This window comes from Plutella xylostella, chromosome 17 (genome assembly GCF_932276165.1).
Source record: "Plutella xylostella chromosome 17, ilPluXylo3.1, whole genome shotgun sequence".
Lineage (NCBI taxonomy): Eukaryota > Metazoa > Arthropoda > Insecta > Lepidoptera > Plutellidae > Plutella > Plutella xylostella.
The window spans coordinates 11,474,848-11,494,833 of record NC_063997.1 but is presented as its reverse complement, the minus strand read 5'-3'; the positions used below and the strand labels follow the sequence as shown (position 1 = coordinate 11,494,833).

Genomic DNA, 19,986 nt, shown 5'->3' with positions numbered 1-19,986 from the left:
TTAAGAGATGACCTCTATATAATATGTCCCAGAGCATGCCACCGCCTACACAGCTGAAAAAATGCTTCTGATTATTTTTTTACATGATAAGTACTTACTTTCCATCATTAGAAATATCAAGGCCATTTGAAAATGACCCATTCGTTGGTTGGCATGTAAACAAAGTTTAAATGTCACTTGTCAGTGTCATTTATGTTTTTTTTCGAGACTCAGGCAATAGACAAAAATAAAAATTGAGCCTAATATGTGACGTCACTTCCGGTTTTAAAATAATTAACTTTAAAGTTAAAAATAACATGCAAAAATTTATGTATATACAAAATAAAAAAATACGGGTCCACTAATTTTCAATAAACTTTCCGAATAACTAATAAAAATATAGGGTAAAGAAAATGAAATGTTGTCCATTGCGGACTTGACCGCCGCGGGCGACGACCTCGTTCCTGCACTGCTCTAATACTGTGCACAGCATTACACAAATACACTACATTACCTAGTCTACAGCATTGTTTTGAGTATTTTGAAATTAGGCAGAAACACTGCACTCTTGCGTGAACTGTTTAAATTCACGTTTTTGTTCTTCCTTCAAAAGAAGTTCGACAATAATATACAGTTATAATGAGTATGGTCATTGATCATCATCTCCTATTGTACCGATAAGGCCCCCCGTACTCTGAGACCGCTCCGTTCACACATTAGAACAATCGAGGCCCTCCCGCGCCCTATCACCTGTGATCGCAATCATACACACGTTACATCACCATCGCTGGCTGCGCACCGGAAAATTGTCGTCATTTGTTTACATTACGGTCAATGTACTGCTAGCCGCCGCCGCCGGGTGTGAGAACTGAGATGAGCATTATGTAACGTGTGGCGAATGCGCTCTCAATGCGATGAGTGGAGAGATGTGCGCGGATTGGGAAATATTGCTGTAGCCTGCTTTGGATAGGTCAGAGATGATTGGTACACAGATCTTGCTTATCGTCACGTTTTGTAGGTAAGCATATTTGGTTTAGAGATAGGAAAAATACCATCCTAGATAACTTTTAGATAAAGTCGGTTTGACGGTGATGAGGCATTTGTCTGCAGGCAAGACACTGGTGAACTATATTCTTATTTGAAGAGCTATCGATCGACCACGACCTCCTTACGCATCACTATACAATCTCCCTATCACTAACCTTATACCCCCTGCAGGAGGAGATGGAGGCGTGGACTCCAGTGCTCACCAACATCGTGGTGCTGATCGTGGCGGGCGTGCAGTGCTTGGTGTGCGTGGTGGCCGTGTACCACCTGTCCCGGCGGCTGTGCTCGTGCCTCCAGCCGCAGCCGCAGTTCGACCACAACCAGTTCGACGCGACCAGCGGGAAGCCCCCGGCCACGTACCTAGTGCACGTGGATGAAGGGAAGAAGGGGGCGGGTGCGGAGCGCGGGAGGGGGCACGAGCTGGCGCGGGAGCTGGAGGGGCGGCTGCGGGCGCCGGGGGATGCCAAGCAGGCGGAGGGGAAACAGAAGAAAGAGGTAAGTGTTTTGTGTTGTTTTCTGGTGGTGGTGGATGAACAGGCGTAACACCAAGTTCCTGTTATCATAAGGAAGTGAAAATATCTCGAGGATTTTTTCTATGTCAATATTATTCGGTCTTTACTCTGCAAAAAATGAAAGTCGCAAGAAAAATAAGAAACGTTTCTACCTAAATATCGATGTACTTAGGTGTTTTGCTGCTCCGTTCTTCGAAGTTTGTAGCGTTGCTGTGTAGTTGTAAGCTGATTTTCGAAAGGTATTTTACTTAAGTACCAGTTTATATGTTTTATAATTGCTATCTAGAAAAAAGTACCGGCCATTGGCAGCACATGCTGTTAATGTAGCGAGGCTTTCACTTTCCCTTTGAGATTGTAATTTATCGAAAACAAAAAATAAACTGGAGCAGCAATTTCAGATAACTATTGGTACCATTAAATTGCAATTTAAAACAATGACAGTGTGTCGTGTTAACGGAATTGAAAAACTTCGATTATTCTTTTATACGTACATAAAGGTCACAGGTTCAAATTCAATTTGTAAAAATAACTTTCTTACAGATCAAAATACTTATATACAGTTTCAGTGGTTGGATGAGGAAGGCCGTGGACCGAGTGTTGTGGCGCTCCTTGGGAGAAGCATACGTCCAGCTGTGGACGATTATTGCCTCATCATGATGATGATACAGTTTCATGCATTCATTCACTTTATCACTAAGTTTGTGTTTTGAGTCATCACACAACACTCTTTTCTTATTCGCCGTACACAGTAGTACACACTATATCATTCAACATACGAACCATCTTGTAGCACTTTCGCAATTTATATCATTTAATATCATGCCTACAATTACAAAGTTTAATTCGTTCCCCAGGAGGCATCCTACGGCAGTGCAAGCAGCCGCTCGCGCCTCGTCAGCAGCTGGCTGGGCGGGCAGCGCGGGGGCGCGGGCGGGGGCGGGGGCGGGGGGCGCGTGCGCAAGGCGCGGGGGGCGCCCGTGGTGCTGCTGCCCGCGTTGCCGCCCCCGCACATGCGGATGCCGCACCCGCAGCACCATCCTGCTAGCACGGTCAGTACTCATTATTTTTTTAACCAATATGTGATAAATAGATAATTACTGTATTACCACAAAAAACATATATACTAGATACATACATATGGCGGTCTTAACGCTTAAAGCAATTTCTAATTTACTCATTTAAATTTGGGTTGGTACTTGTTTTTTTTTCTAATCACCTCTTAACACATCATTAATTTACAACGATGAATTGACATGTTTTTGAGGTCGCCTATAAACTTTGCCTTTACCTCTAAAACAACTATTATATGTATAAATGAATCTAAACTTTATATTAGAAATCAATTACTCAAATGTTTTAGCTAGGTTGTTAAACAGAAACTATTAAAGAATATAGTTTATAATGCACGAACAAAAAGGTAGATTCTTCTGTAACGATCCAGAAGCACGCTACGATACCGCAACATAACAAACAAAGCGTGTAAACATAAACCTAACTGTCATCTGCTGTAATTGAAACTAATCCTCGAGAGATCATGAACAGAGGCACCAATTACACGCATATGTTTAAACAATCGTATTATATTCGTGCTCTAGTAAAAATCTTATGAATGAAAGTTTAGGCAACGCGTTGAACTCTTTTGTACGGCGAAATAGGCCGGTGAGTGATACTTGCTAATGGAAACACCAACATATTTTTAAACTCGCTGTTTAGCATAAAACTTGACTATTCAGTATACATAATAATTATAGTATTTATAAAAGTTTATACTTTCAAATTTATTTTACGTATTTTATTATTTATGATAAAAAATTAAATTTATGATATTTAGCTATAATCGCAATAGCATAATTAATCGAAAACTATTAATTTTTTCATAATTTTGGTATCTAATAAGGAAGTGTATTTCCTTACTTTAAGTTACAATTACAATGTATAGGCGTAGCCTCGGGTGGCCCAGTTCCTGTGATTATGTTGCGCCCGCGCCGCGCACGCCACTCCTGTCGTGATCGTGACGCTGAAACTTACAAAAAATACAAACATGCACAGTTTTTCGTGACATACATATTAGTTACAATTTGTTATTTATTATGCTTACCTTCCGGAAAAAAGTAATGCAGTTATCGACAACATTTTGTCAGTTTTGCGATTTATGGTATAATCGTCTGGAAGTGTAAGTAACGGATGTAGAAAGCATTTCAGGCAACTTATTTAGGATCTACAATAAATGTAACGGCAAGTAATGTTTTTTTGCAATTGAGAAATAAGTAGGAGTAACTCATTGCTAGAGTAGGTAAATGTAAGATGCAACCGATGTGAGGAATGTTTCCAGCGAGTAGCTGCGCCGATGTGGCTTCGATCTGTTCCGATAACGCGATATCTGATAATTGGTCACGGAAAAGAATTTTGCTACGGCCGCTGGGCGATTCCGCTTTGAGGCGATTGTTTCTTGTTTTCTTAAATATAATTAAAATGTAGGTACTCAGTATGTATATCAACGTTTTTAGAAAGAGTAGCAGGTTGTACAAGTAAGCTATAATGATGTAGGTATAACTGAAAGTGTAAATAAGAATATTATAAACGTAATCACGATCCTGGAAGAAATAGGACAGGTTTCAATTACCTAACGGTTATTACATTGACTCTAAATCCTAATGAAATATTCTAGTCTTGATATCAAATAATACCCACCTAGATTGATAAGTAAGGAACCCGCCTAGAGGCGTATCTATGAGAGCGTGACGCGTCCCGGTAAAAACTCCCGCGCACGCCGCCGCCGCCGCCGCCCCGCCGCCGGGCTGGGCTAACTACGGAAATTATACTAACTTACACTGATTTAGGTTTTAGTACAAAAAATACTTACTCTTTAAAATTACCTGACTATTATTAGTTTATTTTTTAATTTCAAAGATATTGCACAATTTAATACCTGAAATGGAGCTGTGTATTTTCGCACGTTATTTCAGCAAATCTATTTCAATCTCACAATCATCACTCATAACTGTGAACATATTGCAACACGTACCGACGCTAGTAAAATTTTAAATTATTAATAAAAAAAACGTCACATATCTTCACAAAAATATGGGTTTGTAGGTTCGCCCGTACGTGCCTCGAGGTGTACTGTACGTGACAGGTTTTTGCGTAATTTTGCCAGCCGAGGGACCGGCACGACCTGGCAACACTAACGAGAGCACATCTGCTTCACCAGACCACTGGCCAAACACTCATTTTTACTTCCTTTTCTTGGTGCTTGATGACCCCCAGTGGGCAAAACAGACAGTTCTCCATTTTCTAGTTGACATTAAAATAAGAAAGAAGAAGGAAAGATTATGTTTCACAAATAACCAATTCATTAAAGAAACCTATTACTTAGGAATTGGTAGCGCACATAAAATAAACCTAAACAAACTGGAACACTTTTCATTTTATGAATACAAATTTTATACAAAACAAGATTCTCTTCTCAGCAAACTAAAGAACGGCCATGTCCACATCAATTAAACTGAAATAAAATTAACATCTTAAAATCCGGAAGTAACAATAAAGCAATAAAGTTGGTTATAAAAGTTAATTTCTTTAAAGAAACGTCTCTTCTTCGCGCTCTACTTCCCCGCGGTACATACCGGTGTGTGTGAGTGTGAGTGTGTGTTACACGAACATTACATTAACTATCTATGTATATTGTACTTAATCCTAAATATATGTTCTCGTAATCGACATTTATAAAAACTAACTAAAAATATGTATAAAATAAATATGATCATCTTCATTATACAAATATGTATATAAAGAGTATCCAATTTAAATCAATCACAGACGTTGTCCATTTCCAGCGGCTTGCCGTGTGATTAAGTTTCTATGAATGAGTGGGTAATGATGATGACGGTGCAGCGCCTGGAGGGTCACTTTACCTTACGAAAAGAGAAATTCCAGATCGCGGCTGCACTAACTGTGACTCTGACTCGTTGCATGTAATAACTGATTGTATGACAGAAAGATCTCTTTTGCTCGTATTTTGTGATGCTAGACTAACCCTCCTGCGCGGCGAGCGGCTAGCGATGGAGAAAATGCATTGAAAGTTGCAGCGCCCGGCCGCTTCCGAGAAACACCACGTTAATAGTGACGAAGAAGAACCCAGGATTGCAGTGTAGCAAGTGTAGTAAGTGGCTACATGCCACCTGTGCCTCAATCTCTTCAGAGCAACTAAGTGCACTTGTTGGCACCGACTCAATCGACTGGAAATGTCGTGGCTGCGTCGGCGCCGGCCGGCCAAAACGGCTGTCCGCCATCTTACCCGAAGCCGATGAAGAGGACGTTTTAACGGACACGGAACCCCTGGCACTTCCCAACGAGTTACGGAACCAAATTCTAGCCGATATTAGGCGTGAAATAAGGGAAATAATCCGTGACGAACTGCAGCGAACGCTAAAGTTCTACTCGGACAAGATAGACGACTTCCAAGAAAAAATCGATGAATACGAGGACAAAATTATTTCTTTAACTCACCAGTGCAACGATATCAACAACAAATATAAAAACATAAACCTTAAATACGAGGCAACCGATCAAAGAATCAATCTTCTGGAGCAAAATCTCATTGTGAATAACCTGGAGATATGTGACATCCCAAAAAAGGACAACGAGAATTTGCATGAAGTGGTAAAAAAGATTGCATTAAAAATACACCAACAACCTAACGACATCATCAACGTGTACAGGAAAAGCAGCCGCATCACATCCACGCAAAAAACTCATCCGCCGCTGGTGGTCACTCTTCGAGATGGAATGCGGGGGAGCTGGCTGGAGGCTGCGAGGAGCACCGTCGTCACCGCGGCGGACCTGGGGCTCGAGGGCGAGTCCAGGGTCTATCTCCGTGAGGCCCTCACTCCTGCTACCGCGCATCTACTGTGGAAGGCCAAAACCGACCTTAAGATGACCAACAAGTTTAAATACGTGTGGTGCAAGCGTGGTGTAGTGCTTATAAAAAAAGATGACAGTGCAAAAGCTATCGTTGTGAAGTGTTTACAAGATGTGGAAAAATGGTCGCGTGACCGTGAGTAAACTCCGCCTCATTGTACCTACCATCTTAATGTTAAATTAATAATTAAAAGAGCTTGATACAGACAAAATTACAGGTGAAGGAACTTTTAGGAACTGGAATGCATTTGCAGAGTCTATTCCATGTAATTCTCATAGCATTACATCCTTACATGTCAACATACGATCGTTAATTAAAAACTTCTCGCAATTAGAATATATTGTATCAGAAAGTCATATCAAAATTGATCTCATAATTTTAACTGAAGCTAACATAAAGGAAAATTGTACATCCTTGTTTCAACTGGATAACTACACAATGTTTTCAAACTTAAGATTATATCAAAAAGGTGGTGGTGTTATACTGTACGTTCATAATAGCCTTAACTTCATTCAAACAGAACTGAATTCTTTGTATTTTGAATCCATAATGGGTGAAATTGTAAACAGCGATAACTACAAAATAGGTATTTGTGCCATATACAGACCGCCCGAAAAAGACCAAAACAGGTTTATTAGAGATATAAGTACTTACCTTAAGAAGAATTATACACGCCAGGACTTTTTGTTAATAGGTGACATAAATATCGACCTTAAGTTAGACTCACAAATAAAAACAAATTATATTAATGAAATGTGCGTAGCGGGATTGGAATGTGGCATAAGCCAGTACACCAGAGTTGAAAAAAAAGGCGACCTAATAACAAAGTCCTGTATAGATCATGTATTTACACGTAGCCTAAAAGGACGGTCAGTACACACAGGTGTTATATGCCAATCATTAGCCGATCATTACATAACAGCATGCGCCTTTGTGTCGGGAGAATCATTGTCACGATCTCCACCTCGCGTTATCTACAAACTGGACAATGACCTACTTCATAAAGAGCTACAGTTAATTGATTGGAACCCAGCTCTTAAATACTCTGATCCAAACGAAATCTTAAACTTTGTTACTGATAAATTTGATAATATATACAATAAATGTAAACGTAAAATTATTATAAAAAGTTCAAGTAAAAGAACAATGTATAAATGGATAAATAATAAAGCTATAAATATGTGTAATAAAAGAGATGAATTGTTAAAACTATGGAAAAAGGATGAAAAAAATATGCAAAAGCGTCTTCACTATAATATGTACAGAAACAAAACAAATAAATATTTAAATTTGCTAAAAAATAATTACATAAAAAAAGAAGTCACGGAAAATTTCAAAGATTCAAAAAAAATATGGAAAATAATTAATAGATTGTGTGGGAAAATAACTAAATCAATCGATGAAACTATTTTGAAAGCATTCAAATTGCCCAAACAAAGCCTGGCTAATAATTTTGCCAACGAATTTTTATTTAATGTTAAAAACATTGCAACTACATGTGACACCCCTATATTAAATCCAAAAAGCTATGAAAGGAATCCTGATATTGCAATGCGATTAAAACTTGCTACTAACGAAGTAATTCAAAAAATTATTCAACAGTTAAACCACAAAAAAAGTCCTGGCATTGATGGTATTCGGGCAAGCGATGTCAAATACATTTCTAATGACATAACTCCCGTTATAACCCATCTTATCAACAGGTGTATAGCTGAGTCAATTTATCCTAATAAATTAAAAATCGGAATCATTCGGCCAATCTATAAAAAAGGGTCGCATTGTGTGTATAATAATTATAGACCTATTACAATTTTATCTTGCATTGATAAGATCGTTGAGAGGTACTTCGGAAACGAAATATCACGTTATCTGGAGAAAAACCAAGTTATAAACAAATACCAATTTGGCTTTCAAAGGAACCGGAGCACCTCTCAACTGTTGTGTCAATTTACCAACGAAATAAATATGCATTTAAATAAAAAGAATCATACTATAGTTATTTTTATAGATTTCAGTAAGGCGTTCGATACCCTACGGTATAAAATGCTATTTACAAAGCTTCAGCAGAATGGTATTCAAGGCCCTCTACTCCAGTGGTTTATGGATTATCACATGAATAGAAATACGATGGTTAAGATAGCTGATAGCTATAGTAACAAAATACCTACTGATATGGGCACTGCACAAGGGTCGATATTAGGGCCAACCGAATATTTATTATATGTAAATGACATGACCAATGTTATCAAAGAGGGGTCTATTTATCAATTTGCCGATGACACTTGTATTGTTGTATCACATAAGAACTTATCTACGGCTGAATACATAATGCAGAATAATTTTAACTTGCTTTGTAAGTGGGCGCACGATGTGGGTCTAATCATTAACGCGGATAAAACAAAAGTAATGCACATTCACTCATCTCACAATAAAACCCCATATGTACCTACCATCGTCGCTCACGAACATTCATGTCTACACCTAAATAACATACGGTGCCAATGTAAAAATATTGATTTTGTACACCAACATATGTATATTGGTCTTATAATTGACCACAGGCTCAATTGGGGGCCTCATATTAATTACATTTGTGATAAACTTCGCTCAATTGCAAGCAGATTAGCTATACTGAAGTATAAACTACCATATAGGTTACTAAGAACACTATACCTTGCTCTTGCTGATAGTATTATTAGTTACGGATTAAGTAGTTATGGAAGAACCTATAAAACCTATCTTATAAATATATACAAGCTTCAACTAAAATTGTTAAAAACTATTGTTAACAAAAGAACTAAAATGTTGTATGAAAATAATGAAATAGGCTTATTTCAGCACTGTAACATTCTACCTATTAACCAAAAAATTAAGATTGCTGTTCTTAAGGAAGAGTATAATAACTGTATTAGCATATTAAAACCTAAGACTCGCTATAAATCCCTGAGGACACTAAGTTACACTAAAAAATATAATCTACCTAAGTTTAACAACGTATACGGTAGAAGAACCTGCGAGTATCTTCTCCCATACTTATTAAATGATCTGAATGATGATACCACACAAAGTTACCTAAACGACAAAAACTTCATCTTATCGATCAAAAAACACTTTGCTAGTAGTGGTGACTGTGAGTACATGCTGTAGATGTAAGTATTACTATCTTGTTATTGCTTTATTTTATTTTAATTTAACTTCTAATAATATGTACCCACGGATAAGTAGATTGAACCTATTGTATAAGATATGTAGGCATTAATTTGCTGTCTATTGTGTGTGTAAATCGCGGGCGGCCCGCACACACGGGCAGGCGGGAGCGTGCTGTGCGTGCGGACCGGCCGCGAACACCAGTTGTTATAAGTGCTCAATTATAAATATAATTTATCTTGCCGGGTACCTAACCTACTATTCTGTTATTGTTATTGTTTTGTAATTGTCTCAAGATCCGAACTCCGCAATCTCAGATAAACCCTGCGGGTTTTTGTGATTGTTGCATGACTGTAATAGATTAAGCTTATGGAAATAAAAAAACTTATAAAAAAATAACAAACACTCCATACGAGTGTGCCACTTCAGTGATTAGCTCGCTGTCACAAAACTTACTGAGAAATAATTAACAGGACAACTATTTTCAAGGGGCCTAGGTTTTCAGCGTAGGTTTTCAGATCACACTGAAAATGGTTTCTCAAGTACCTACCTACGTACTTAATAAACACATTATGAAATATTGTATAGGTATGTACATACTGTAATTTGAAAGTTATTTGTTTGGCCTCCTTACGACAATTTATGACCTCTCATGTAACGTGCAATATGATGTTCATCAAACATTATGTCATACAGTCAATGTGTGACGCTAAGTAGCACATGGATATGTTGAAAATAATGCACTAAGTATTAAGGTGCTTTGTGTTTATTTTAGTTTGTACTTTGTTTACAGCGTTTTCATTTGATTTCTAAAAACGAGATTCTGAGTTTGACCTGTATCTGGGTAGGTATTTGTGTTTTCCTGTTCTACATTTCATTGCCAACTCTTCGCTTTTCTCCATGCCACTTGTTGTGGCCGCGCAGTTATTACAGTAATCGATGTGAAAACTAATCGGTAGTTACTAACGGAATGCATTTAATTAAAATATGCTAGTTAATAAAATATGTAAGTATCTTATCTTATATTTATATCTGACATAAAAATAGGAAAAATGGATGTAGAAGGACAATAACATCCAATACTAACGCCTCTACGGCCCTCTGGTCACAAATACTGGCTGTGGGCTTGTGGTGCAGATTCTAGAATGTTCTAATGAGATAATGGCGGCACTTCCGGTGGGAAGATGGCGGATTGGCGGGAAAGTGCGCAATTAGTGCGCGCATCAAAAGAGCCGCGGACCCTGAAAGGGAATATGGTTTTATAAGCGTAATAGCGTTATTTGTGGCGCGAATATGCCTGGGAGAAATCCAGTGATTCCGGAAGATGCGTAAAAGTCTATCGCCAACTTTATATTGCACTTTAAAGGGCAAAGGAGTAAATAGTAATGTTGTAACAGATGGCAATACAATTAATATCACTTAAATATCTGTTTTTCCCGTATATGGTTTCTATGGTAAGACCATTTAATTCACCATGAATTGCTATAATTATGATCATCACGACAGAGGTGTCTGCTAAGGAGCGGCTGCTTGTCTAATATAGTCGGCACAGCTGGAGGCCTTGGAACGCTGTGTCTGCCGGCAATCGTTCCCTCCTGGCTCATGCTAAATGTTCAAATTAAGAAGTATTTAGTAAACACAACAGTCACGGTGCCCGTGATATGAATATCATCGTATATAAAAGTGACTGATACAATCTTTGTCTGTAGAATCCCAAGAGTATTATTTTTCCATCGTAACGAGATTTACCGTATCGTTGGATCGCAGTTGCGTCACCGGAAGCGTGATGAGCAGTTTTTGTCTGTTTGTCTGTCGGTGCCGTTGTGTATGAATATGCAGATGATGCACTTCACAGGGCACTGTGAGCACAACGTCGGGGAAAAATATCGCCTTCTGAGAACGAACCATGGGGTGTAGCATTCTATGCAAAACAGTTAATTTGATATTAACCTTATAAAACCACGTTTACTCCATGGGCGAGACACAATAGATTTTTAATTGGGTTTGATTTCATGGGATTCAACCGGTTATGTATGAAGTATAACTAGTTACTTAAGTATAATACATACTTTAACTTTACGCGTATTTTATCTTCGATAAAGAAATGGATGTGGCTTTTCACTATTACCATAATGTAGTCGTCACAAAAACCTAATTTTGTCGCATTCGCGCGTGCGGCCGCTTACACTTCGGTGACCTTATAAAGTGTGAATTTAGACGTTACTTCTTTTTACCTTTCTTAACTTGAGCATCATAAAGTTGGTCTTGCAATAGCAAGTATTTAGTAGACGATACCCTGAAGGTACGCGGCGTGGGTTGTGGCCCATTGTAGTGAGAACAGTCGCGGTCCACTCCGGCAGGTGTCATGTTTGACCGACATTAGTTGGAATGGTTCAAAAGGTGTGGTTTTATGGATATTATGGGAAATAAGGTGAGAAATGTGTGCCAGCCGAGATTTAAATGGTAACAATGTTGTTCTTTTCTTATGCCAGATTCATGCCAGTAGGTTTAGACTTGGGGGGGAGATGGGCCTTCACTAAGTACTATGTAATATGCAGATTTTATTCATACCGCACCATTTAGTATGTGGATATCTTCACTTCACACCAACTAAAGGTTGACTTTCTAGCCCTTTATTAGCTACGTAAAAGTATATACCGTTTGTATTAATTCAGACCTGCCCCTGTATTATGTAACTCCGAGTAGGGTTGGTTGGTATTAAATGGCTGACAACTTAGAGCATTTTTTTTTTAATATGTGGGGACATCTCACACACGGCCATCCGACCCCAACCTAGGCAGAACCTGTGTTATGGGTGTCGGACAGCTGATATATCTACACAAATAATTCAAATTCAAATTCATACCATTTATTCACACTAATTCACAAACATACACAATACAATACAAAACATAAACATTAAATTTGTACTGGACTAACTACCTACATACATGACATGAACACAGTTAATAAATACGAACATTATCAAAATAGAAGTACACATAATTATTTTTCACAATTGTGTGGGTAGTTGTATAATAAATTACTGAATTACTGTTACAGGCGGTTTACAGTAGTTGTGGTTAGTGTGAATGGGCCGGGCGACTCAGCGTTGTTGTCACGGAACAGAACTGCCCCATGACGCTGTTATTCTGTCGCTACAGAATAACAGCGTCATGGATAGTATGCGAAATACATAGATAGATAGATACTAAATATAAATATCAACACCCAAGACCCGAGTACAAATATCTGTCTTTAAAGAAATATCTGCCCCAGCCGGGAATCGAACCCGGGACCTTCGGCTCAGTAGTCAGGGCCACTAACCACTACGCCATTCGGTCGTCTGTATTAATTAATAACTTTTTACTGACTTATCTGATTTCACAAACGTTTATGTTGAATGTAAGGATAAATTGTTGGCTTCTTGCATATTTCTTTCACTAAGATTTTTGGTGTATTCGGTTAATAAGTCTCTAAGTTGATACCAATTATCACTGGTTGCTAACTCTCAAAAAGTTACAAAATAAGGGGGCTGAACATCTGAGAAATTCACTTTCTGTACATTACAATTCCTGTACTTTAGGTATACCTATAGCGGGTTCCGCTCATCTCGTATAATCTTTATTGACCAAAACTCATTTCGCATAACTCGTATGGTCTAAACTTTTTTGGCCGAACCATCACTTTGCCAAGATTTATGTGGCATAAGGCTCGTTTCGTCTAAAACTCTTTAGGCATAATCTTTAAACACCTAAGTTTCGTTTGCTCAAATTTATGTTTGTCTATACCTATGTATAATCCTGTTTCTCTGTAATAATGTTATCTTAATAAATAATATATTAAGTATGTAGTAAATGTACAAATTGTGTTATTTTTCTCCTACATCCCAAAAATCACGACATTGTATGATCAAAAAATCGAAAGTTAACGACCCATATAATTATTACAAACCCCATGAGATCGAAACCTAAAAATAGGTGCGACGACGAGCAAAGCGAGGAGGAGCGTGTTAGGTGCACATGTTCATCAAAACCAAAGCGGAGCGCAGCGAAGCGGAGCGGAGCGTTTTCCAAACAGCGGAAACAATACAAGGCACTAGTTTGCGCTATGTAGGGAGACGCTCCGTCAAAGTTAAAGCCAAACGAATATTATTACTTTGTATAAACCTATGCCATAGCATTATTAGGCTATTCAAGATTTGGCCATACCATTATTAGGCTAAACAATGTTATGCGAAATAACTTTTTACTAAACGAGACTTATGCCATACGATTTTCGGCGTAACGAGACTTTGACCAAACGTTACTATGCAATACGAGATTAGTCAAATAAATCTTATGCCAAAAAAGGTAGAACCACCTATAGCCTAACCCTTGTCAATGTCATACGTACCTAAATACTGTGTGCTCTCCCGCGCTCCACAATGGGACAGTTAGCGGCTGGCGCGCGCGCCGGTATGCGATAATCACCCTTGCGCGCTCAACAACTCGTTAGGGAAGGCGAGTCTGAAAATGTGGTGTTTTCTTCGTGAGAAAGTTCTGTTTGATTTGTTGGAAACGCGGGCTACAGTTATGTGTTGTTGTGTTCTAGTGATAGATGAATGAAAGTAAGTACTTAGTGGATTTTAAACGACTTGGAACATTTTAAAATTCATTGTTATACTTACCATAATTTTATTTATTTATTTGTAATTCTAATTAATACTTACGTACTCACCCAACCTATCCTATACTGTTTGGGGAGGACGTAAGGGCAAAATGAGGTTTTTAACAACATTTTTACCTAAAACTTCCCCTTTATTTGGCATCGACTTGGATATCCTTCTATAGAATCTATAGCATCCAAGCTCGTATCAATGTATAAAAACTTATATATATATGTTTAATATGAATATTTCAGTAGGAAGTCAATAAAATTTGCATGCAAAAATTTATTTTTTTTGCTTATTCATTTAAAATTTTCTTCTTTTGTTTGACTTTCACTTTAATTAGGTATTCTAATTGTAATAAACTTTCCTCAGATGTAATACGAGATGCTTTCTAAAATTATGTGCATGACTATGAGTAGCGCGTGGTGTAATGACCGGGGGCACTAGTGGGGCACCAGGGGGGCACTAGTGGGGCACTAGGGGGGTACTACGTGATTCAATAACATTATAACATGATCTTTGATAACAAATAGGAAGGAAATGTCCCGGCCCTCTCGTTGCGCAACTATTTTGATTGAAGTCGGATTGGTCCGCCAAGGCAGAGCTATAATAGGATAAAACCCAGCTGATGCTATGAACCGAGCGTTTACACTATGCAACAACAATATTTACAAGAGTGTAGGTCATGCAGAACGTTAATAACTATATTTACGACATCAACGATTCGATTAACGATAATGCCATTATTGAGCTCTTGATAGATCTGCCACAGTAGTATCAGCCAAGTTAAAACCAAACACGAAAATGTATTAGAATCATTGGGAAATCATTACACAATCGTTATTAACTTTTGCACAAACATACTGTCAAACATACTCGTATTCCACGTGTACGTATTTGGTTCGCTATAAACTCGTCAACCGCGTTCCGCCTGGCTTCATGGCGCCCACGAGACCTCATCGCAATAACTGCAGCCACTTTCTCCGACTGACCACGAGGCTTCAACCTGCTGGGTCCATGGGAAACCCCCGCCCCCGCCCCCGCCCCCGCGCGGGGACCAGTGATATATGCCCCGGGCCTGGTCTAATGGAGTCATGACATGTGGCGTGGGCTGGCGATGCTAGTGTTGATATAGCGTTATGAATGTTGTTGTTTAAAAAGTTTTTGTCGACTGGATTATACAACATGTTTGTATTGTACAAGATCCGGTGTTATTATAGAGCTGCTTGAATTATTTGTCATATTATTATGGTTAGACATACATACATCAAACATTTATAAGTACTACCTACGTGTATTCGTACCTACCTACTTAAAAAAACGCCCAGTCAGTGTCGTAGAATGCAAAAAGTGGTTCAACCAATCCCGGAAGGGAATGGCCAATTTATATTATATTCTATTACCGCTCCTAATAAATAATAAAAGGAATACCTACGTAAGCAGCATTCGCTAACGAGACAAAGACAGTATGATTGATCTCAGAGTTGTTACTGCGCTGCGCGGGCGCACAGATCTAACAACAAATCAATTGACATCGAACAAAATAAACAAAGAGCGCCGACGACCTCTGATTCGCCGGCGGGAAAGCGGAGAGTAGGGTGGCCATTGATCGGAATAAGCTATAGACCTTCTTCTTATCATGTCGGTGACAAACACAATAATAAATATTCGTAGGTACATATATGATTTGATAACCAATACTCACTATTCCCTTGCATGCGGTCAAATTACAGAATAATAAATATTTGACTTTCTAATTCGTTACATATAAAAGTTGCATTCATACTTACTTACTTATTACTTCCATGGTTGCATTTTATCACAGTTATTTTTTATTTAACTGGCAAAACTAAATTGTTTTCAACTGTCCCAAAACTACTGTTTTCCTAACGTTGGTCAACGGTCTCCCTTGTTTCTTCCACACCATTAGATCCTGTGCCTCTGTGCAACTCATTATTTTATGTACCAATACAAATGAAAATCCATAGCCACCCTATAAAATCTGTCATCGTAAGTTTTTCTATCACCACGCATGAATGGAACTCGTAAAAACGTGGCTTTCCGGAGGCGGCGACAACGAGCCGTGTGAGCCGAGGGGCTTTAGTCAGCTAAATTTAACGCCTTTGATAACGATCAATGCTTGCTTATTACTCATTTGTTTATTGTTATCAAAGATATCCGCGATGAGGGTGACACTTTAATTATGCAATTGACCATTGGGAAAATTTGGCTTTGTTTACCAATTATATTTTTTATCACTGCCTATTGATGTGTCAGGGACAGAAAAATATTCATATACTCACATACTTAATAGGATTGTTTTTATACGATGTCAGATAATATACGATATCGATTGATCTAGTCAAATGCAGAAATTGCAAAAGTATTTTAAAACTTTCTTTCAAATTAAGTTAAGTATAATTTATAATCCTTAGATTTCCCAGCAAATTGCTAGAGCATCTCACCTCGCGCGGCATCTGGCGGGCTGTCCGGTTCCATTATACATGAGCTTTTCCCGAGTGAAAGTGCTGTATGGATCTTCTCGAGCCGGGCGATGACCCCGGTGTCGCCACTCGCAGAAATTGGCGAATTCTTGAGTCGTTTGTCAGGTGCCGCCACCGCGAGCAGTGGCGAGCGAGCAGGCTTGCGATGGTGGGGGAGCCCTGTGTAATTGACATTATAAAAAGATCATTTATTTATCCGGTAAGTACTTAGGTAGCTGTAACTTTGGTCTATAAAAGCAATAAGTTATTTATCAGCCTTCAATTTAACTTTAACTATAACTAAGTAAGAATAGGTATGCGAGAAATAGCATATTAAATAAGTATCGTGTTCTATCAATCAGTGTCGCTTGCAAATGAATGTGTGCCAACAATGTCCGAATGTCTGACGTAATTAGTTCCTTTTCATTACACAACAGAAGGCAACATAACAACACCCGCTCACCCTATATATATACTCGTAAGTTATCACAGTTCCTTTCAGCTTACGGGGTAGGCAGAGATACAATGTTGCATGCAGTTTTCCTCGGGGTTCTGTATAGGTAACATAATGCGAGAGCGTTCTATTGCTCTTATAATTTTACTTAAGTACATACCTAACAATATGTAATATACTGTCCATTGTCCTTCCGAATTGGTTACATTATTGTATAACAGTCTCAGTGGACATAATACCTACTTATAATGAGAACCTCACGTAATACTGCCCGCGGACCGGTTCAGGATATCTTCAGAATGTGGCAGAAGGCCGCCGCATGTTCGAATGTACTTTAATTGACTTTTTACGATGACATAAGCATTTAATTGTCGACAAAAATGTAAACTGTAACTTCACATGTAATCGCACGTAATCCTGATGTAATGTTATCATGTATCATGAGCGCCACAATGACTACAAGACTACCCGCTGTGCTGTGTATTCCCAGACTCTGCTGGACAGCTATTTGGCGATGGCAACCCCAATACATTTGTAGATGTTGGTTCTTCAGCAGATGTGACCGGCCAACTGTCTCTAACTCTCTAATTAACTTTTAATAACGCCACGAAAGGCTAGAGCAGTATATACCGCATCCAGTTTGATCGGAGCTTTCGAACGACATCCATAAAACGTGTAAAGTTTTAATCTCACACCATAATAAACCACAGCCACAATTGCGTAACCTAAACTGAAGCATTACGCATCAGGTTCACTTGACACCTCGCAGCGGCGGCGGCGGTGGCGGCGTGGGGTCCGAGTGCCCACGTGACCAGCCCTGGCACTTTCCTCCTCGATACGGAGAGTGAGAGTGGGAACAGGTCCGCCCAGTCCACCAATCAGGGTCGAGGAGTTTCCCGGTGCAAGGAGTTTCTAATCCCGCGTTTATTTATCTTATCTATGGTCGGGTTTGTCGGAGGTCGTTCACCTGCGGAACTGCTCATTGGGACAAGATTGCGGTATCGTTTGTTGTTGTTTTGGTTTAAGCTTACAGCAATTAGATAAAGACAGTCACAAACACTATTTATTTTTTGTTTCATTTTGGTAATAACACAGGTACAGATTGTAGTTCCTACCTGACCAATTAATGGTGGTATGTAGCTAGTAATTATGTGCACATACCAGCTTCGGCAGTCTAGGTCTAGCAAGAGGACGATTGTTGGATGATCAAAATTATATTAGTTACCGGAATATTAGGTAGGCTAGGGAGGGAAATATTTGAATGTATTATTTATCATATTCACACTCACTCACTTACTCTAATTAAGCGAATATTTTTATTGTGATATAAAAAAACGAGAAAAACAATGCCGCCTAGTTTATAACTACTTAAATGCATGTGAAATTGATAAGTTAAGTGCACAATATAAAATACGTACTTCAGATTTAAATATAATTAATTATGTTTTGTTACAGGTAAGTTAACATCTCAGCTTCAGCTTTCCAGTCTGTTTAATGTTGATAGTTCCCGGTTGGTGAGTTTTATTTACTCTCAACTCCACATTCAGCTAGATTTACGAGCTCATCAACGCACCGCGTTACGGCAGAAATATGATGGCCATAATTTCACTTAGGAGGCTGAAAATCAGTTAAAGTCAGAACAGAAAATAAATGCTAGTGATTAAACTAGTGCTTTAAGATCTAATTTAGGCTTCACGACACTCAGGTCACCTACAAACACTAGGCACAGACCGCATTTTAAACACAATACCAAAGGCTTTCTAGAGAATGGAAGGTTTAGTTGCAAAATGCTATTTGCCTATAGGTCGAAGTGTTTACCCTAATTCTTAATGGTATTGGTACGAGCAATAATGACACTTACCAGCTGACATTACAGACTAGGAACTGACACTGTAAATTTTTTGTCTGTTTAATAATCATTTAACTGAATTGAATAATTTATTATGTACTAAATATATATTTTACACGTATCATATACGAGTTAACTAAAGTACCTACTTACATATATGTATTATCTTTGTTAAGAAATATCCTAAAGCTATAATTCACTGTAAAATACCAATTGGCAATCCAAAACAAAAAGAGGCAAATATCTTAATAGGATACCACACAAGCCTAGACAATACTATCAGTCAAGTAAAAACCCTAGGCTAAATCTAGATAAGTCGTGACCTGGCTGCGCAATTGTGGTTTTTCATCGCGAAGGGTTTCACCAGAGTGTTGCGCCCGCCTTCCATAAATATAAGATTCAAGTTTATATTAATTGTAGAGGGCGGTAGTGTGTTGTGTAACGTGGGGAGGAAGCGGTCGTGGCGGTGTTGGTCCTATAATTACTCGTTAATTAGTCTTGTTTCGAAGTTTGCTTGAGGCTATAACCATTAAGCAAAGATAAGATCTGTAATAATCGATAGTATTCAAATGTACAAGCACTGTGAGTGCGCCCTCCCCCTCTGATCCGAGATAATGGATGATAGTTATGTACACATAGTCGGCATTCACTCTTTGTTTGTTTACAGATTAAAACAAAATACCACTAAGTACTTAATTGATGAAGAAAATTACCGACATATTTTCCAAATTAAATAAATTTCTTATTATTAGGAATAGGTATATAAGATTCCAAATGCCTATATCATTGGACCACTTATTTAGGTTCATTAATCAAAATACTCTCACACCTCACATAAAACCCGAGCGCGGTTTTTACATGTCCCTGAATCAAGCAATTAAACTATATGTATAGTACCAACGGTTTTCGCAAGTGAACCATTTCCGACTAAACTAGGCTACAC

At 38.5% G+C, this 19,986-nt stretch overlaps 1 protein-coding gene across 2 annotated transcripts in view; it reads left to right on the top strand.

Moving 5' to 3' along the window:
• Positions 1-19,986, top strand: part of LOC105383220 — a 40,493-nt gene that overhangs the window by 9,208 nt on the left and 11,299 nt on the right. For both annotated transcript variants that reach the window (XM_048626803.1, XM_048626804.1), the window contains exons 3-4: positions 1,198-1,521; positions 2,393-2,587. In XM_048626803.1, coding sequence (XP_048482760.1) covers positions 1,198-1,521; positions 2,393-2,587 — 519 coding nt within the window. The remainder of the gene's footprint in view (positions 1-1,197; positions 1,522-2,392; positions 2,588-19,986) is intronic.